The following is a 21894-nucleotide window of genomic DNA, read 5'->3' as shown; positions in this document are numbered from 1 at the left end:
TCCGCCCACTGTCTCCACTATCTCCAGATGTTCACGCCCAGTCAACGATACTGCAAGTATGCCAGTAAAGGTTTTGGTTGATCAGACACATGAAAAATGAAACAAGCCAAGCAATTGGTGTAACCAATTGTGTGAAGACAATAATATAATAAAATTTTAATAATCCCTAATTAAAAATATTTTTAACACACTACATAAACAGTTGTAAAACCAACCAATATAATACAGTACGAGAGGCTGACGTTATGCAGAAAAAAGACCTGTTGTCCAATAGGGAGGAAAGGGGGGGGGGGGGGCAAAACAACAGCCTCACAATACCCCTCAGTGGCATCAATCTGACCTTAGACGCACCTAGACCCCCCGATGCGTTTTATAAATAGCTTACTCATCAGGGGATAATGGCCAGGAAAGCAGAAGCTTCAGAATAATACGGACCTCCAAAATAGTATGTCCGGGCATAGCATAGTGCATGTTATGGGGTATTGTAAGGCTGTTGTTTTGCGCCCCCCCACCCCCCATTGGACAACACGTCTTTTTTTATTAATTTCACCTCAGTGTGTAATTATGACCATGCGTATATTTTGGTGACATTTCTCAACACTGTACGGTGCTTTATATTGTGATAATTCGCATTTCTGGCGTACACACTATTATGGACATCTGTTGGATACAATTGATGTTGCATTTGTGTAATTAACATCTGTGTACACAGTGAGAGATTTGTTTTGGGACCAGTTTCTCTTACTGTAATTGTCCTCATTTGTGTATACAGTGGGAGCTCTGCATAACGTCAGCTCCTTGTGCTGATTTTACAACCGTTTATGAAGTGTGTGTAAAATATCTTAATTAGGAATTATTAAAAGTTATATTTTATCATTGTCTTCACACAATTGGTTACATCACTTACTCGGCTTGTTTCATACGACTTTGTTGAGCAACAATACACAATTCTAATTATTGTTCATATGTCCAATAGACAAGGAAACATTTTGTCACCTTTACCTAATGGTGCATCGCACGTTGCACTAGCACAGACATAATGCACGTAACCATCAGTACAATGAGAAATGGTGACGTTCTCTTGCTGTGGCAAGGGTAACCCCAAGAAAAAGGGTTACTGTACATGCAAAATTAATGGAGGTCAGCCCTGTCGGTTACAACCTCTCTTCTAATCACAGATGTTGCATTCTAGTAGCATGACTAAAATCTGATGACAATCGGGGCTTCCACTCAAGCACTGGCTTCACCGCCTTCTCAGGGCAGCAGAAATGGCTAACAGCCCCTGTACTAACTTCTGCAGATTAGAGGTCATCTCTAGGGGCACCTGGAAGAAACCGGTAAATTCTATACCAAAGAGGTAATACATTATGAGACAGTTCCATCATGCTTTGGAAATTGTTTTAGGATCCATGAGGCGATACCACGTTTGTTTTTATTTTATTTTTTTACATTATGTCCAGGACTAGCATATTCATTACTTATTCTACCATTACAGCAGATCATCAATATCAACTCAGTTACCAGCTCTATGGATTGTAAGTGGCTGTTCCCAACTGCTGTAGATCAGGTCCCATTCACTTCAGTAGGAGCTGCAATACACAACAATGGCAACTAAGCAGCACATAGAGCTGTTCTGACTCTGTACATTGTTTTCACCAGCGGCCAGCAGAGAAAAGATATATTGGTGGAAGTGCCGGTTGCTGAATGATGACGGGTGACCTATACTGTGGGTAGGTCATTAATATGATAAGTAATTAAGTATAAGCCAAGACTGGTAAATCCTGGTAAGCCCGGCTAAAACTTCCGTTCCATTCTTATACTATAGGTTCATGTACACTATTATGCCCTGTGCCCTCACCGCAGATTTGCTGCAGAAAATGTAACATTGCTGCAGTCATTCCCCAGCAAATCCTATGGGTTTTAAAAAAAAAAAAATGCTATGCGCACACTGCGGTTTTTTGTTTTTTTTACCCGCTGATTTACCCGCAGATTTTCCGCTGCGGAATTAATGAGCATGTCACTTCTTTTCCGCAGCTACCTACGGTTTTTGCCATAGATAAATGGTAAAAATCCGCAGGGACCAACCTGCGGAAAATCTGCAGCAAAACCGCATGCGGATTTCGGCGCGGGTGCAGGATTCTTTAAGAGGGTCCGGATTTTCCTTAAGAAAAAGGCACTTTCTAGTGCGCCTGTAGCCTTTCACAGATATTCTCTACATTAGGAACTGCCTTTTTTGGCACAGAAAAATGTATGAATCTATTGGAATACGACTACCAATAAAATGGGGCCATAATACAGCCATGTATACTAGCAATAACTGACACGTTAGTAGTGTGGAAGCCTTCAGAAATATTTGTGTGAATGATCGTGTAGAATAATGCCATGTTCACAAACTGCAGAATCTGTATGTGTTACCAGCGAATCTTACCCTACTCCATTTACTAAACTTTGAATATGGTAAAAAGAGCAAGAAATTCTGCATAAACATGAGCAGATATGAAATCCGGACTATGCTTTTTTTACATTTTCGTGCAGCATTTTTTTCCCCGCAGGGTATGACTGTGGTTTTGAAAAACCTATTTACTTATATTGTAAATTGCTGCACTGCAAATCTTTGACATGTGAACTTGGCCTTAATGTATCCGCTTGTATATGGACATATAAGGGTGCCATCTTTGGATATCTAAAAAAAAAGGGGCAAAAAGGAAAAGTGGAACAGTAGCCAATAATAGGAAAGTACAAAGAAAATAATTTTATTTGAGAAAAAAAATAATTTTAGTGCAACATGTGAAATAATACAGGAAAGCACAGCATCAAGAATCTTCTTTCTCCTGTAAACTGTAAAGAAAAAACAAAAATAGTTAGACCAGGCTTTTCCAGGAGACTTCATTATTTGCACACGTGTGGCTGTACTATTGGCAAATGGGACTAGTGACCATGGAATTGGTAAGGAATTACTCATTTCTAATATGCAGACTGCAGAGCTTGCCTTGTGCTGTGAACACGCACTATTCATGTCATAGAATCACAGAATGGTAGAGTTGGAAGGGACCTCAAGGGCCATCGGGTCCAACCCCCTGCTAGTGCAGGCTTTCCTAAAGGCTGCTTTACACGCTGTGACATCGCTAGCATTGTCGCTAGCGATCGCACCCGCCCCCGTCGTTTGTGCGTCACAGGCAAATCGTTGCCTGTGGCGAACAATATCGGTAGTGCGCGTCGTACAGACTTACCCTCCTAACAACGTCGCTGTGGCCGGCCAACAACCTCTTAAGTGTGAGGTTCGTGCAGCGTCACAGCGACGTTACACAACGGGCGTCCAATAGAAGCGGAGAGCAGCCGCATAAACATCACTCCCACCTCGTTGCCGTAGGATGCAGGAACGCTGCTGTTCGTCGTTCCTGGAGTGTCACACGTAGCGATGTGTGCTGCCTCAGGAATGATGAACAACCTGAGTCCAGAACGAACTACGATACTTACAAAATGAACGACGTGTCAACAATCAACAATTTGGTGAGTATTTGGGATAGTTAGCGGTTGCTCGTACGTGTCACACGCAACGACGTCGATAACTAGGCCGGTTGTGCGTCACAAATTCCGTGACCCCAGCGACATCTCGTTAGCGTCGTCGTGTGTAACGGGGCCTTAACTTCCAGAATCTTTGCTTCTTGATTCAGTAGAGCATATAACTGCACCTCTTACAGAACGCCATCTCTGCGATGAGGTAGAATCAGGAGGCACTCCAAGGTACAAATTTGTATCATTCTCAATTATAGTTTGTAGTCACATTTACTAATCAATAACAATATATCTTCTTTCAAACTTTGCACAAAATATATACATTTGTGGTTTCTTTCATGATGTCCCTTGACCAAAGGAGTCTTGTACTTTCCATACTCTGTCACTGTAAATTTATGGCCCCACGTTGGGCGCCATTTGTTAAGGGGGCCATAAATTTACAGTGATGAAATCTAATTATGCATCTACCTTAACCCAGTCTGCAGCCATATCATGAGTCATTTGTTAGTAGCATGCATACTATTCTTCCATACAGCCCAGAGGAAAGTACACGGATCTGCATAGAAAATATGACTAGTTTAATTACAGACGTCCACATAGATTTAAAAGAAATCAGTTGGCTAGGAGCCAATAATACGTAACACGTCTCCTATTGGGCAACCCGTGAAATAGCTTATTCTGTGATATACAGTATACTTTAATGTACAATGCATTTCCTCATTTATATTAAGCTATGTCAGCATGATTCACTTGTCACATGAAAGTCCTGTCTGTCTGATGAGTCTTATGATGTCTGAATGCAAATATAGGTGTGGTACACAGTTCAAGCACTATCTTAAATCCTGGTTTTTGGATATCTTCATATAACTCTTAATGCTCATAATAGTTCATAATCTTGTCCATAACACTTAGATGCCTTGTTCACATAAAGGAACCCCCACAAGCAGTCACATCCCAGCTTTCATCTCTTAAACAGCTCTAGTAAAATGAAAGCGGAGCTCTGAATGGCTGTTAGGCTGGACTCACACGAACGTATGAAAAAAACTGTCCCATTCTAGTTTGCGAGAGTAGTCCGATTTTTTTCTTACTTGTCATCCGTGTGCTGTTAGTATGCAATCCGTTTTTTCCTCAGCAGCCGTTACTCATTTACAGTCCTGTACAGGACCATTTACAGTGTTCTCTGCTACATGATAGGATTGTATTTAGAAAAACGGATGTCACTAGGATGGTCCGTGTGCCCTCCGTGTGACATCAGTTTTATTCCTTTCCTCGCACCCAGTGACTTGTAATGGCAAGTCTTGGACGTATTCTGGATCAAATCGCAGCATGCTGCTGCTTTTCTCTCATCCAGAATCTGGATGAGAAAACCTGACCAACTGCTCTCCCTCATTGACTAGTATTGGTTAGAAAGCAATGCGAGAATTTCTCTCATTGCACTCGTCCGATTTCAACGCTCGTGTGAGCGTACCCTTAGACACAAAGTTTTTCCTTTAGCTTATTTCATTAAAACCTGCCTTATATCTTCTTCACATAAAACAAGCTAAGAAATAGCATAGAACTAACACTGTACAAAGCAGACAGAGGTACGCACCGGCATTGCACACATGTGTAAAATACTGTTTGCCCTTCATCTGCTGAGCGCATCTGCCTTGTGTGGTAAACCATCTTCTCACACCCACAGCGGCTGCAGCGCCGATCGATCTGAAAAAGAGAAGACTCAAACAATAACTGATTCCATTGTGATTGTTAATGGCAACACGTAAGACCATTTACAAGGGGTTGGAAAAACAATCACAAAGCTGTGCAGACACCACAAAGCATAATGGTATGGTTGTCATATGAGAGATCTCCACGGCTATGGGCAGTCATAGGAAGCCACCATTTGTGATACTTGTGATCTGTCCCAGCGACCTAGAAGAGCTGCGGTTGTGAAGTAGAAGAGTGTAATGGAAACAGTAGCAGCTCTAGACTCACAACAGGGAAGACGATGAGTGGTTCTGAAAAAATTGGGGTATTTTCAGGTTATTAAATTGCTTAAAGGGAACTTAGCCATTCCCCTATGCCCTCCAATCCAGCAGCATTCCCATCTGTATGACAACATTCCCTGCCTAACCAGCCCTGTATAATGTAATTCACTAAAATCAATGTTTAAAAAAAAAAAAAGGATTTATACCCCACTTTTCCTATGGTAATTAGGCCTGTGACTAGTTGTTGGGGAATTGTTTCCCAATTAGCCAGCCTGTGGGCATGATAACATAATTTACACAAGGTGGCTTCACCTCCAGCTCCTTGTATACTCACACATACATGCGGAGTGATAACATGGAACAAGGGCAAACTAATGATCCATCAACTAGTCACAGGCCTAATTAACATAGGAACGACAGATTATAAATCCTTGTTTGAAACATTGATTTTAATGAATAACAGACAGGGCTAGGTAGGCAGGGAATTTTGTCATACAGATATGAATGCTGCATAGGTGACAGCACGTAAATAAGCAAGTTTGCAATTGACTTGCTTTTTCTATCTGCTTTCATTCGCCTGCAATGAGAGCTTTTATCTTACATAGCGTGCAACTAGTTTCATGGAGTTTCCACGGAGCTTGGCCACCAGTCTGGCGCACTGATTACATTCCAAAACAGGAGATAAACCCTTACATACCAGGCATCTCTCTACAGCCTTTTGATTTCTATATAGCAGTTAGCTCCTCATCTTCCTTTCGGCTTCTGACAAAGATGCTGTTATCAGTCCTGTAGAATCACAATCCCTGCCCTCATTCCCCGTATTGGCAGCTTTAAGGCCATGTGCACACGTTGCGTGTTATCATGCTTTTACCGCAGCATAAAAGTATGCGTCCTGCGTCCCCAGCACAATCCATCAAGATTGTGCAAATTCCATCCGCACAATGCGTTTTAGAACGCAGCGTTTCGGCTGCTGCCAAGTCGCTGCATTCTAAAAAGCATGTCACTACTTTTGTGCAATTTGGTTGCAATGTCAGTTTCTCTGTCAGTCTGTCGGTGTCTCTGTCGGTCGGTCTCTCTCTGTCGGTCTATCCCTCTCCCCCGCCTCTCTCATACTCACCGATCACCGGCGCTGCACGGCGTGCACACTGCGGCGGCTTCTCCAGCTTTTGAAAATGCCGGCCACTAATTATTCCATCTGGTATTCACTGCTCCCCCACCCACTGGCGCCTATGATTGGTTACATTCAGACACGCCCCCATCCTGAGTGACAGCTGTCTCACTGCAACCAATCACAGCCACCGATGTGCAGGTCTATGTAGTGCAGTAAAATAAATAAATTAAAAAAAAAAAAAAAAACAACAACAACAGCGTGCGGTCTCCCCCAATTTTGATACCAGCCAAGGTAAAGCCACACGGCTGAAGGCTGGTATTCTCAGGATGGGGAGCCCCACGTTATGGGGAGCCCCCAGCCTAACAATATCAGCCAGCAGCCGCATCGATTAGATGCGACTGTCCCGGAACTCTATCCGGCTTATCCAGAATTGCCCTGGTGCGGTGGCAATCTGGGTAATAAGTAGTTAATGGCAGCAGCCCATAGCTGCCACTAAGTCCTATGTTAATCATTGTAGACGTCTACAAGACACCCCCAATGATTAACCTGTAAGTGAAAGTAAATAAACATACACCCAAAAAAAATCCTTTTTTGAAATAAGACAAAAACAAACAAACAAAAAAACACCCTCTTTCACCACTTCATTAAAATCCCCAAACACCCCTCCAGGCCCAGCGTAATCCTCACGAGGTCCCACGACGCATCCAGCTCTGCTACATGAAGCTGACAGGAGTAGCAGTAGAACACCGCCGCTCCTGTCAGCTCCCCGCAGAAACTGAAGTGAGTCGCACTGTCAGCGGAGAGGTCACTCAGCTTATCCGCGGCCACAGGTCTCGGGTGGAGGACTCAAGTAACCTGAGTGACGGCACCGGTGATCGCTCGGCTCACTTCAGTCACTCAGGAGATTTGCGGTCACCGGCGAGTTGTTCACCTGTGATCACAAATCAAGCCAAGGCACACGCACAGAGCCACGCGATCACAATGAAGTCGAGTGAAGTTCATCCGAGTTCATTCTGATCGCGCGGCTCTGTCTCGCAGCCAGCCATGCTCTTTTTGACAGTGCGGTCCCACTCGGCTCTGCTGCAAGCGATCAGGCCCCTGCTGTGAGATCGCTAGTCGTTGCAGAATGGTCCAGGCCATTTTCTTCAAAGACGATGTCCTGCTGGGCAGGACACATCACTGTGTTTGACACTGTGTGACAGGGTCACAGTGACTGCTGAGATCGTTATACAGGTCGCTACTGCGACCTGTATCGTTCCTGCATCGCTGGTAAGGTCTGACTGTGTGACATCTCACCAGCGACCTCCCAGCGACTTACCTGCGATCCCTATCAGGTCGCATTGTTTTCGGGATCGCTGGTAAGTCGGTGTATGACTGGGCCTTTAGCACAGTTCTAACCACTCCTCGTTGTGCTTGTTCAACTGCCCTGTTATCGCCATAAGTAAAGATAGTGATAATGTAGACTGAGAACACGCACAGGCAGGCTTATATGAATAGGTAAGCAGCAGTTACCACATATAATAAAAAGTAGTCTTTATTAGAATCTGTTAAATATACAGGCAGCGTGGGAGTTTGCATGCTGCCTGTATGTATTTGCAGATTCTAACAAAGACTCCTACTTTTTATCATACAAGGTGAATGCCGCTTTACCTTTCATATGAATTTACACTGCTAGTCTTTTTCCGTTCATTGGATATTGAGCACAGCACCACCATATAATTTTGGCTGTGTCAGAAGTGGTATTTAAAAGCAGCAGTATTAGGGTATGTGCGCACGTTGCTTTTTACCTGCTTTTTTGCTGCTTTTTCTTCTGCGCTGTTTAATGCCAAAATGGATGTGTTCTTCTATTGAAGCAAAGTCTATGGGAATTTGGGTTTCTTGTTCACACTATGTTGTTCAAAATGCTGCCTTTTTGTGGCAGAACTTTGGTCAAAAACTCAGCTTTGCAGTGCAAAACCCAAATGGCAAAAACAATTGACATGTTGCTTCTTTGAAAAGCTGAGTTTTTGACCAAAGTTCGGCCTCAAAAAGGCAGCATTTTGAACAACATAGTGTGAACAAGAAACCCAAATTCCCATAGACTTTGCTTGAATAGAAGAACACATCCATTTTGGCATTAAACAGCGCAGAAGAAAAAGCAGCAAAAAAGCAGGTAAAAAGCAGGTAAAAAGCAACGTGCGCACATACCCTCAGAAGTCTTGCACCATTTGGATTTTATTTCCCTGCACAGACCACTAATGTGGTCTGTGGTCATAAATCAGCTTAGAGGAGCGCAGAGATAAAAAAGAGACACTCCCATCGGACTACGAGAAGAGCTCACTGATGGAATCTCAACTCTCTCATTCTGCAGCTAGACACTGCAACACATAGGCTACTTAAGGCAAGAAGTGGTACATGTAAAATGAAACTCATATACAACTCATTTTAAGGCAAAAATATGAGGGGAAAAAGTATATATACCGTATTTTTCGCTTTTTAAGACGCACTTTTGTTCCCCCAAATTTTGGGGGAAAGTAGGGGGTGCGTCTTATAAACCGAATATATGGATTATATACTGCAGGGTCCAGGGGAGGTGGGGGCCGCTCTGGAGCGGTGCTGGGGGTTGCTGGGGGGGCTGGTGAAGCTGCGGGAGGGAGCCTTGATCTTCTGCTCTCGCTCATATAATATGCACAGCCGCTGGCCATCACTGTGGTGCTGAAACCGCACCGCGGCGATGGGCTGGGGAGCTGCGCATATTATATCTGCCTGTGCTCCCTTTGATCGCACATGCACCCCTATGTTAGCTATGGCCCCCATGCTGCTGCCCATAGTAAAATAAAAAAAAAAACTCTTTACTTACCCCCTCCAGCGTGTGTCTCCCCGGTCTCCCTCCTGGTGCTGTGATCATGCACGCAGAGATTTCACTCTGCTGTGCCGATCACATGACCGGGACAGTGAACCAGGAAATGCAGGCAGGAGCCCGGAGCTCAACCCCAAGGAGGGGGACACGAGGGAGCACAGTGCTGGAGAAGGTAAGGAAAGAGTTTTACTAAAAGCAGCAGCATGGGGGCGATATCTAACACAGGGTGATGTGTGCCAGCCACAGGGGGCCGTGTGTGCCAGCACAAGGGGGCTATATTCAATCTAAGGTGGCCATATCCAGATTAAGGGGACTAATTTTAGGATGGGGGGCTATGAGGGACATATACTCTATATGATTTGTTAGACGGACACTGGCATTATAAGACAGACCCCATTTATTAAAAAACAATTCTCTATTTCTTCACCAAATTTGGGGGTGCGTCTTATAATCCTGTGCATCTTATAAAGCGAAAAATACGGTATATATATCCATTTGGAGTACAACTTCTTAAACTTGCATTAACTCTTTATGGTAAGAAATATAAACGAGGCATTAATTCTACCACTTAAAATTTTACACTGCTTGCTGGGATGTTGATCAACACGAATATGGAAATACCACATTTATATCATTTTATATTCTATTATTTTTTACAATACAAACTTTAAAACAAGTTGTTTTTTTTTTTTTATATAAAGTGTTGCAATACAGGTCACAATTTTCCTTCAGCAAAGCTTTAGGAAAGCATATTTTTTGCTTGAAAAACTAGTTTTTCTGGTGCTAGCCACTCTTAGATCACTTATTACTCTGAGAGGCAAAATGAACAAAACAAAAAAACAAAAACACAACAGTCCCTTAATTCTGAATTTACGGCATCTTATTTTGAAACACTGTTCACCATTAGGTACGAGGGGCTGCTGTTAAGACTTTGGCTTTGTGATTTTTTTTGTTTCTATGGTAACGAATGTTACATCACATGAAATCCTTGTGTGTCTAATAAAAGGTTTTAAAATGTTTGTTGCTTATGGCAACAGTGTTCTACGCACGCGGGAAAACAAAATGGAAGAGTCTAATGCGATATTCACAGCAACAGAGGAGTGATAAAATTCTTGTTTCTGAAAGGAAAGTCCACAAAGAATATTCATGGTAATATGTTGCAGATATTGGGGGATCAATGCCCTTCATATTCCACAGTTAAGAACTGGGTTGCCAAATTTAAAAAGTGCCATTTCAGCGCCAATGATGAGAAACATCCTGGACGACCGAGAGTGGTTGTTGTTCCGAGATGATCGATGCTGTGCACAACCTCATACTGGAGAATCCACGAATTTCAGCTAAAGCAATAGCGGACATCATGGGGATTTCCCGTGAACGTATTTGTGTCATTATCTGTGAACATTTGGACATGAGGAAGCTATCTGCAAAGTGGGTCTTCAAATGTGTGATAACAGATCAGAGAAGCATGCGAGTGAAAACTTCCCGGTCCATTTGTCAGCGTTTCTGGACTGATAAGAACTTCCTGATCGACTGGTCACTATGGAGACCTGGATTTATTTGTATGACCCTGAAAACAAGGAGCAGTCAAAAGAGGGGAGGCACAGTGGTTCTCCTCATCCAAAGAAGTTCAAGGTGCAAAAATCAGCCAAGGTGATGGCATCTGTGTTCTGGGATAAGGAGGGCATGCTGCTAGTGCACTACCTCCAAAAGGGTTCCACCATCAATGCAAGGTATTACACTGAACTTTTGGACCAATTGAAGGCTCTGAAGGACAAAAGGCACAGCAAGCTGTCCAAAGGAATCTTATTCGTGCAAGACAATGCACAAGCGACCACGGCAAAACTGGCAGAGCTGGGTTTCCAGCTGGTCGACCACCCACCTTATTCACCAGATGTAGCTCCCTCCGACTATCATCTGTTTCCAATAAATGTAAAGTTTCATTATTCTATCCCACTTCTTTCTGGGTAAAGCTAAAGACTCAGCAGCCACTCGTATAATTGTCTCTCTTTATTTCGATGTGCAATATGATCACAGTACCAAATTTATATAGTGTATTTGCTATTTTAGCACAAGGGCTATAAAAAAAACCTTTAATTTCCATTTTTATGTTATGTGAGGGCTTGTTTTTTTTTTTTTTTTTTTTTTTTTTTTTAACATGCAACACGCTGTAGTTTTTACTTTTACCATTTTTTGGGGTACATATGACTTTGACCACTTCTTATTTATTTTATTTTCTGGTTAGGAGACATGACCTACAGCAATAAATCTTATTTTATTTTTATAGCAAACACCTTGCAGTATAAGTGACACGTTAACTTTATTCTGCGGGCTGACATGATGATATGACGGCAATAGCCAAGTTATAGTATAATCGTTTTGTACCCATAGAAAACGCATGCATCCAGGCGCACATCACATTTATAGGAGGCGAGAAACGCTGACAAAGCCGATCCCATCACTTGATAAACTAACATTTGCTACAGGATTTTTGTTCAATTCAGTGTGCACCCCGCAATCATGCCAGCGCGATTTAGTTTCCTTGCAAAATCACTTAATCTTGCAGGGAAACAATGATTGTAATGGCTGCATGTCTTTTCAGGTGACGGCTGTTTCCCTGTAAGGTAAAGTGATTTTTCAAGGATCAGTTAAAAGTCCAGAGTAGTACAGAACATTTATAGTTAGAAACAGCAGCATCACCAAAACAGGCATATTAAGAAGAATACGTCAGGAAATCTTTGCTACATAATCTGAGAGCACCATACTGTAGAATCTGAAACCCTGATTACAGTGATGTGTCACTTACTGAGTTGTGTTTTTCTGTTTCAATACAATCAGTGTTTTATCAGCAGAAGAATATCACTGAAAAACAACTAGGGTTATACCTACTAGAAAAACCACACCCCCAGCACTGATTAGCAGCTCTCTGTCACTATACAATGTACACAGAAAGCTGTGGTGTGGGCCAGGTGATACATAGCTCAACGACTGAGCTCTGCTAGCTCTACAGAAGAGGAAACTGTTACCTTCATAACTGCTCCATCAGGTAAACTAAGTGATATGGAATCAAGGTCTAGATCCCTACACCATGGTGCAGTCAGATTCCATAGCAAAAACCTGCTGAGATTCTTTAAATGTCTGCTATGATAAAAAAAAAAAAAATTGTGACTTTTGGCCACTTTTGCCAAGCTCTGACAAAATGGCTGGAGCTGGGGGAAGGACGCCACAGATCATCAACTTCCTTCAGGGCTCAGCTCATCATTTGCATGCAAGGTTTAATTGCGAGCTACGCCTGGTTCACTTTGTGCCCTCATATTATAGCGCCCCATACATTGCACCCAGCTTGTGCTTCTGGAGATACGTACATCATGTAAAATGTTAAGTGTCCTCTCCCCACTACAGTAATGCCACACACGTGGCCCCTTATGGCGGGTTAAACACAGACGTGCTCAGATGGAGGGAGGGGCATTTGGATTTGGGAGGGCAGACATCACTGGATTTTATCTGGAGGCTGGGAGCCGTCACTTTTCCATAGTCTTTGTTCTACCAGTAACTTAGGACCCCCCTATATTTCCAGTGACAGATGACGGACCTGAGTGGGGGCTGGGTTTGGGTAGGATCAGTCAGGGGTTTTATTGGTAACAGTTTGGGGTATAGAACATCACTTTCGGTAAAATGCTGAGACCATATTATTATAGTGCCATTTATTCCATGGCGCATTATATATGAAAAGGGCATACATAGACAAGTACAATAATTGTGAACAATACAAGGCACAGACTGATACAGGAGGAGAGAGGATCCTGCCCGCGAGGGCTCACAGGCTACATTCTTGTGTTCTGCGCTGAGCACTGTAAGTCAGGGTTTCTGTGTAAATCCCCCCAAAAACGTGGATTTAGACGAAATCCCGGATGGAAGTGCTCACTCTAAAGAGGCAGATGGAGACACTTTGGCATCTGTTCTGGTGGAATCCATCTTTTTTAGGCATGCACAGAGCTGTGCTCGTCCACATTTGTGCTCAAAAATGACTTCTAAAATGATGGGACATTGCCGGAACAGAGACCAGACAGAGTCCAAAATTACTCCATCTGCCTCATTGTAGTGAGTGGTTCTGTCAGGGGTATTGCCTGAATTGCAGTTTTGGGGATTTACACAGAAATCTGGAAGTAAGCGCTCAGTTGAGAGCGCAGGATAAATGTGAACCGAGCCTTATTCCAATTTTTGGGAGGTAAAATGATCAAATATACAGCAGTACAGGAAAAGTGTGTTTTTATTTTTGCACGGTTCACCATGCGGTATTAGAGAGATAGGAGGGATTTATTCTGCGGGTCGGTGCGATTACAGCCATACCAGATTTAGATAATTTTAATGAACGAAACAACAACATACATACATACATACATACATACATACATACATACAGTACAGACCAAAAGTTTGGACACACCTTCTCATCTCTAAAACAACTATTAACAGGACAATGACTCCAAACACACCTCCAGGCTATGTAAGGGCTATTTGACTAAGAAGGAGAGTGATTGGGTGCTATGCCAGATGACCTGGTCTCCACAGTCACCAGACCTGAACCCAATCGAGATGGTTTGGGGGTGAGCTGGACCGCAGAGTGAAGGCAAAAGGGCCAACAAGTGCTAAGCATCTCTGGGAACTCCTTCAAGACTGTTGGAAAACCATTTCCGGTGACTACCTCTTGAAGCTTATCAAGAGAATGCCAAGAGTGTGCAAAGCAGTAATCAAAGCAAAAAGTGGCTACTTTGAAGAACCTAGAATATAAGACATATTTTCAGCTGTTTCACACTTTAAGTATTTCATTCCACATGAATTAATTCATAGTTTTGATGCCTTCAATGTGAATCTACAATTTTTAGAGTCATGAAAATAAAGATAACTTTGAATGAGAAGGGATGTCCAAACTTTTGGTCTATATACACACACACACACACTAGTTTTTCTGTGGCAATGTCCTGATAGCTGTAACTCTTATTTTTTGGTGAGCAGGGCCGTATGAGGGGTTATTTTTGTGCGTAACGAGTTGCAGATATTTTGGGAACCTTACATTTTTGGATCGCTTTTTATTCAGATTTTTCAGACACGGAATAAATAACCAGCAATTCAGTTTTTTCGTTGTTCACTGTGCAGTAAAGGTGATAAGACCGATTCATTCTTCGAGTCAGTACAGTTACAGCGATATCAGATTTATCTTTATCGCCTTTTTCTGCTTGCTACTTTTACACACTAAAAACAATATTTTACAAAAAATTATTTTTGTATCACCATATTCGGAAAGCTGTTACTTATTTTTTCAACAAACGAGCCATGTTAGGGCTTGTTTTTTGAAGCATGGTTTACTGTTTTCGATTCTAACTTTTTTTTTAATTTTTTCCCACATACGACTTTTTGATAGCTTGTTATTGAATTTTTTGTTTGTCAGTTTGATGAAAAAGCGACATTTTTTAGAATGGTTTTTTATTCTATTCTTTTTATGGTGCTTGTTGTATAGACAATGTGTATGTGACAATATTAATGTTTAAAGAGAGCATCTTTCCAGACGCAGTGATATTAATTGTGTACTTTTTTTGTTTATTCTTATAACAAAGGACGAAACAGGTTTTCATGCTTTGTGTAGGTTTGTTTGTCCCCCCACTTAGGGATATGAATCGTTTTTCCTTTCAGCGCTGTGTCACGCATTGCTGTACTGGTCTACAGTAGCACATGAGCCCTGTCAGTGACTGACTGAGCCTGTTAGACCCCGCTTACCCTGGGGTCATCGGATAATCTCAGGGTACCATAGCATTGAGCATTACGATTGTTCAGGGCCTATCCTACCCAAAGGAGTCTTTTAATCCACCTTTTAGACTTAAGCTGGCTTTACAGGCAACAACATCACTAACGAGAGGTCGTTGGGGGGAGGTGTGACACACATCCGGCCTCGTTAGCGACGTCGTTGCGTGTGAAACGCACGAACGGCCGTTATCGATCAAAATACTCACCTTATCATTAATTGTTGACACGTCGTTCTAATCCAAATTAGCGTTGCAGTTGCAGGACGCAGATTGTTCGTCCTTCCTGCGGCAGCACACATCGCTATGTGTGACACCGCAGGAATGAGGAACATCACCGTTGACAGTGATATTTAAGGGGTTAATCGGCACTGGAATCGTTCCAAAACCGATTGTGGCAGATGCCTTTGATTTTGGTCATCAGGAGGGACGCTACAGACTTATTCCCAATGCAGTTTTAACACTGCAATGAGGGAAAAGGACCCCTTAAGAACAGCTGTATTATGTGTATCGGTGATCAAACGCATGAAATACAAGATCTGTACATGTCCATTTCTGCCAAACCCTGCACCTGAGAACTGGGCTCCATCAGACTCTGAACAGGAGCAGTGCCAGGTGTACATCCCTAGGACCAGGCGCCAACTTACCAGGGGTCCTTTCAAAGCCCCATCGTCATCGGCCTCATTTGACAGCGCTACAGTGCCCAGATTGTTAAATATTATGGTTCTGTGCACGTATTTCCCCAGGAATTCTGGAAGAGAAGGAAGGAAAGAAGAGAGGTGACGCAGGGCAGCGGACACAGAGAAGGGGGGGGGGGGAGCGGACACAGGAGGGGGGGGGGGGGGAGAGCGGACACAGGAGGGGGGGGGGGGGGAGAGCGGACACAGGAGGGGGGGGGGGGAGAGCGGACACAGGAGGGGGGGGGGGAGAGCGGACACAGGAGGGGGGGGGAGAGCGGACACAGGAGGGGGGGGGGAGAGCGGACACAGGAGGGGGGGGGGGGGAGAGCGGACACAGGAGGGGGGGGGAGAGCGGACACAGGAGGGGGGGAGAGCGGACACAGGAGGGGGGGGAGAGCGGACACAGGAGGGGGGGGGGAGAGCGGACAGGAGGGGGGGGGAGAGCGGACACAGGAGGGGGGGGGAGAGCGGACACAGGAGGGGGGGGGGGAGAGCGGACACAGGAGGGGGGGGGGGAGAGCGGACACAGGAGGGGGGGGGGGAGAGCGGACACAGGAGGGGGGGGGGGAGAGAGCGGACACAGGAGGGGGGGGGGGGGAGAGCGGACACAGGAGGGGGGGGGGGAGAGCGGACACAGGAGGGGGGGGGGGAGAGCGGACACAGGAGGGGGGGGGGGAGAGCGGACACAGGAGGGGGGGGGAGAGCGGACACAGGAGGGGGGGGAGAGCGGACACAGGAGGGGGGGGGGGAGAGCGGACACAGGAGGGGGGGGGGAGAGCGGACACAGGAGGGGGGGGGGGAGAGCGGACACAGGAGGGGGGGGGAGAGCGGACACAGGAGGGGGGGGAGAGCGGACACAGGAGGGGGGGGGGAGAGCGGACACAGGAGGGGGGGGGGGAGAGCGGACACAGGAGGGGGGGGGGGAGAGCGGACACAGGAGGGGGGGGGGGGAGAGCGGACACAGGAGGGGGGGGGGGAGAGCGGACACAGGAGGGGGGGGGGAGAGCGGACACAGGAGGGGGGGGGGGGAGAGCGGACACAGGAGGGGGGGGGGGAGAGCGGACACAGGAGGGGGGGGGGGGAGGCGGACACAGGAGGGGGGGGGGAGAGCGGACACAGGAGGGGGGGGGGGGAGAGCGGACACAGGAGGGGGGGGGGGGAGAGCGGACACAGGAGGGGGGGGGGGAGAGCGGACACAGGAGGGGGGGGGGGGAGAGCGGACACAGGAGGGGGGGGGGAGAGCGGACACAGGAGGGGGGGGGGAGAGCGGACACAGGAGGGGGGGGGGAGAGCGGACACAGGAGGGGGGGGGGGAGAGCGGACACAGGAGGGGGGGGGGAGAGCGGACACAGGAGGGGGGGGGGGAGAGCGGACACAGGAGGGGGGGGGGAGAGCGGACACAGGAGGGGGGGGGGAGAGCGGACCAGGAGGGGGGGGGAGAGCGGACACAGGAGGGGGGGGGAGGGCGGACACAGGAGGGGGGGGGGAGAGCGGACACAGGAGGGGGGGGGGGAGAGCGGACACAGGAGGGGGGGGGGAGAGCGGACACAGGAGGGGGGGGGGAGAGCGGACACAGGAGGGGGGGGGGGAGAGCGGACACAGGAGGGGGGGGGGAGAGCGGACACAGGAGGGGGGGGGGAGAGCGGACACAGGAGGGGGGGGGGGAGAGCGGACACAGGAGGGGGGGGGAGAGCGGACACAGGAGGGGGGGGGGAGAGGCGGACACAGGAGGGGGGGGGAGAGCGGACACAGGAGGGGGGGGGAGAGCGGACACAGGAGGGGGGGGGGAGAGCGGACACAGGAGGGGGGGGGGAGAGCGGACACAGGAGGGGGGGGAGAGCGGACACAGGAGGGGGGGGAGAGCGGACACAGGAGGGGGGGGGAGAGCGGACACAGGAGGGGGGGGGAGAGCGGACACAGGAGGGGGGGGGGAGAGCGGACACAGGAGGGGGGGGGGAGAGCGGACACAGGAGGGGGGGGGAGAGCGGACACAGGAGGGGGGGGGAGAGCGGACACAGGAGGGGGGGGGAGAGCGGACACAGGAGGGGGGGGGAGAGCGGACACAGGAGGGGGGGGGGAGAGCGGACACAGGAGGGGGGGGGAGAGCGGACACAGGAGGGGGGGGGAGAGCGGACACAGGAGGGGGGGGGAGAGCGGACACAGGAGGGGGGGGAGAGCGGACACAGGAGGGGGGGGAGAGCGGACACAGGAGGGGGGGGGAGAGCGGACACAGGAGGGGGGGGGAGAGCGACACAGAGGGGGGGGAGAGCGGACACAGGAGGGGGGGGGAGAGCGGACACAGGAGGGGGGGGGAGAGCGGACACAGGAGGGGGGGGGAGAGCGGACACAGGAGGGGGGGGGAGAGCGGACACAGGAGGGGGGGAGAGCGGACACAGGAGGGGGGGGGAGAGCGGACACAGGAGGGGGGGGGAGAGCGGACACAGGAGGGGGGGGGAGAGCGGACACAGGAGGGGGGGGGAGAGCGGACACAGGAGGGGGGGGGAGAGCGGACACAGGAGGGGGGGGGAGAGCGGACACAGGAGGGGGGGGGAGAGCGGACACAGGAGGGGGGGGGAGAGCGGACACAGGAGGGGGGGGGAGAGCGGACACAGGAGGGGGGGGGAGAGCGGACACAGGAGGGGGGGGGAGAGCGGACACAGGAGGGGGGGGGAGAGCGGACACAGGAGGGGGGGGGAGAGCGGACACAGGAGGGGGGGGGAGAGCGGACACAGGAGGGGGGGGGAGAGCGGACACAGGAGGGGGGGGGAGAGCGGACACAGGAGGGGGGGGAGAGCGGACACAGGAGGGGGGGGGAGAGCGGACACAGGAGGGGGGGGGGAGAGCGGACACAGGAGGGGGGGGGGAGAGCGGACACAGGAGGGGGGGGGAGAGCGGACACAGGAGGGGGGGGGGAGAGCGGACACAGGAGGGGGGGGGAGAGCGGACACAGGAGGGGGGGGGAGAGCGGACACAGGAGGGGGGGGAGAGCGGGACACAGGAGGGGGGGGGAGAGCGGACACAGGAGGGGGGGGGTGAGCGGACACAGGAGGGGGGGGGTGAGCGGACACAGGAGGGGGGGGTGAGCGGACACAGGAGGGGGGGGGTGAGCGGACACAGGAGGGGGGGGGGGGGTGAGCGGACACAGGAGGGGGGGGGGGTGAGCGGACACAGGAGGGGGGGGGGAGCGGACACAGGAGGGGGGGGGAGCGGACACAGGAGGGGGGGGGGAGCGGACACAGGAGGGGGGGGGGGAGCGGACACAGGAGGGGGGGGGGAGCGGACACAGGAGGGGGGGGGGAGCGGACACAGGAGGGGGGGGGGGGAGCGGACACAGGAGGGGGGGGGGGGAGCGGACACAGGAGGGGGGGGGGGGAGCGGACACAGGAGGGGGGGGGGAGCGGACACAGGAGGGGGGGGGAGCGGACACAGGAGGGGGGGGGGAGCGGACACAGGAGGGGGGGGGGGAGCGGACACAGGAGGGGGGGGGGGGCGGACACAGGAGGGGGGGGGGGGTTAGCGGACACAGGAGGGGGTGGGGGTGAGCGGACACAGGAGGGGGGGGGGGAGAGCGGACACAGGAGGGGGGGGGAGAGCGGACACAGGAGGGGGGGGGAGAGCGGACACAGGAGGGGGGGGAGAGCGGACACAGGAGGGGGGGGGGGAGAGCGGACACAGGAGGGGGGGGGGGAGAGCGGACACAGGAGGGGGGGGGGGGGGAGAGCGGACACAGGAGGGGGGGGGGGGAGAGCGGACACAGGAGGGGGGGGGGGGAGAGCGGACACAGGAGGGGGGGGGGGGAGAGCGGACACAGGAGGGGGGGGGGGGGAGAGCGGACACAGGAGGGGGGGGGGGGGGAGAGCGGACACAGGAGGGGGGGGGGGAGAGCGGACACAGGAGGGGGGGGGGGAGAGCGGACACAGGAGGGGGGGGGGGGAGAGCGGACACAGGAGGGGGGGGGGGGAGAGCGGACACAGGAGGGGGGGGGGGAGAGCGGACACAGGAGGGGGGGGGGGAGAGCGGACACAGGAGGGGGGGGGGGGAGAGCGGACACAGGAGGGGGGGGGGGGAGAGCGGACACAGGAGGGGGGGGGGGAGAGCGGACACAGGAGGGGGGGGGGGGGGAGAGCGGACACAGGAGGGGGGGGGGGAGAGCGGACACAGGAGGGGGGGGGGGAGAGCGGACACAGGAGGGGGGGGGGGGGGAGCGGACACAGGAGGGGGGGGGGGAGAGCGGACACAGGAGGGGGGGGGAGAGCGGACACAGGAGGGGGGGGGGAGAGCGGACACAGGAGGGGGGGGGGGAGAGCGGACACAGGAGGGGGGGGGGAGAGCGGACACAGGAGGGGGGGGAGAGCGGACACAGGAGGGGGGGGGGGGGGGAGAGCGGACACAGGAGGGGGGGGGGGGAGAGCGGACACAGGAGGGGGGGGGAGAGCAGACACAGGAGGGGGGGGGGAGAGCAGACACAGGAGGGGGCAGACACAGGAGGGGGGGGGGGGAGAGCAGACACAGGAGGGGGGGAGAGCAGACACAGAAGGGGGGGGGGGGGAGAGCGGACACAGAAGGGGGGGGGGGCGAGCGGACACAGAAGGGGGGGGGGGGGGCGAGCGGGACACAGGAGGGAGGGGGGGGGCGAGCGGACACAGGAGGGAGGGGGGGGGCGAGCGGACACAGGAGGGAGGGGGGGGGGCGAGCGGACACAGGAGGAGGGGGGGCGAGCGGACACAGGAGGGAGGGGGGGGCGAGCGGACACAGGAGGGAGGGGGGGGCGAGCGGACACAGGAGGGAGGGGGGGGCGAGCGGACACAGGAGGGAGGGGGGGGCGAGCGGACACAGGAGGGAGGGGGGGGCGAGCGGACACAGGAGGGAGGGGGGGGCGAGCGGACACAGGAGGGAGGGGGGGGCGAGCGGACACAGGAGGGAGGGGGGGGCGCGAGCGGACACAGGAGGGAGGGGGGGGCGAGCGGACACAGGAGGGAGGGGGGGGGCGAGCGGGACACAGGAGGGAGGGGGGGGCGAGCGGACACAGGAGGGAGGGGGGGGCGAGCGGACACAGGAGGGAGGGGGGGCGAGCGGACACAGGAGGGAGGGGGGGGGCGAGCGGACACAGGAGGGAGGGGGGGGAGAGAGCGGACACAGAGAAGGGGGGGGGAGAGAGCGGACACAGAGAAGGGGGGGGAGAGAGCGGACACAGAGAAGGGGGGGGGGAGAGCGGACACAGAGAAGGGGGGGGGGGGGGGGAGAGCGGACACAGAGAAGGGGGGGGGGGGAGCGGACAGAGAAGGGGGGGGGGGGAGAGCGGACAGAGAAGGGGGGGGAGAGAGCGGACACAGAGAAGTGGGGGGGGGGGAGAGCGGACACAGAGAAGGGGGGGGAGAGCAGACACAGAGAAGGGGGGGGGAGAGCAGACACAGAGAAGGGGGGGGGGGGGGGAGAGCGGACACAGAGAAGGGGGGGGGGAGAGCGGACACAGAGAAGGGGGGGGGGGGGGGGAGAGAGCGGACACAGAGAAGGGGGGGGGGCAGCGGACGCAGACACAGAGGATGCCGAAGTGGGCGGCACTGAAGCCAAATACTCCACCTGTCACCAGTGTGCTATGGCCGCAGCACAGGCAGCTGACAGTATCCTTCACGTCAGGAGGGGGCAGCACCGAGCCGCAGTCTGAGCAGTAATCAGACTCCGAACAGAAGCACGAGGGAGCAGCGTCCATCCTGCTGTGGAGACATTACACAGATATACGCATAGTTAGCAGCTCGCCGTGCACGTGTATAACACACCGATCACTGCCCGCTAACGCCAGGCTCCTCCGTACATGTACGATCTATATACAGCCGATCGCCGCCACAACTGGTCACGTCCCGCACTCACCCGGTGCCGCCGTCCTGCAGTATCAGTCACGTGCTGCTTCTGCCGCTAATCATAGAGTTGTAGAACGGCACAGACCTAGCGCCCCCTGCTGGACATGGGGAAGCCGCCACCTGCTGTG

General features: G+C 51.3%; 1 protein-coding gene across 4 annotated transcripts; it reads right to left on the bottom strand.

Annotated features, from left to right (window-relative positions):
* Positions 1-2726: 2726 nt before the first annotated feature.
* On the bottom strand, positions 2727-21885 carry POLR1H (RNA polymerase I subunit H). 4 transcript variants are annotated; one of them, XM_075342623.1, is made up of 5 exons: positions 21777-21885; positions 21489-21619; positions 15876-15979; positions 5108-5217; positions 2727-2838 (listed from the first exon to the last, which is right to left on the bottom strand). In XM_075342623.1, the coding sequence occupies exons 2-5, from the start codon at positions 21616-21618 to the stop codon at positions 2814-2816; spliced, it is 369 nt and encodes a 122-aa protein (XP_075198738.1). In that variant the 5' UTR covers position 21619; positions 21777-21885; the 3' UTR covers positions 2727-2813. The 4 variants fall into 4 exon arrangements, with proteins under 4 accessions (XP_075198738.1, XP_075198736.1, XP_075198737.1 ...); XM_075342621.1 differs by having other exon boundaries at positions 21489-21622; positions 21777-21884; XM_075342622.1 differs by lacking the exon at positions 21777-21885 and adding an exon at positions 21721-21770 and having other exon boundaries at positions 21489-21622.
* Between the last annotated feature and the right edge of the window lie 9 nt (positions 21886-21894).

Source organism: Anomaloglossus baeobatrachus, chromosome 4 (assembly GCF_048569485.1).
Source record: "Anomaloglossus baeobatrachus isolate aAnoBae1 chromosome 4, aAnoBae1.hap1, whole genome shotgun sequence".
NCBI classification, from domain to species: domain Eukaryota; kingdom Metazoa; phylum Chordata; class Amphibia; order Anura; family Aromobatidae; genus Anomaloglossus; species Anomaloglossus baeobatrachus.
The sequence above is the reverse complement of the archived record's forward strand: the minus strand, read 5'-3'. Positions and strand labels throughout refer to the sequence as shown.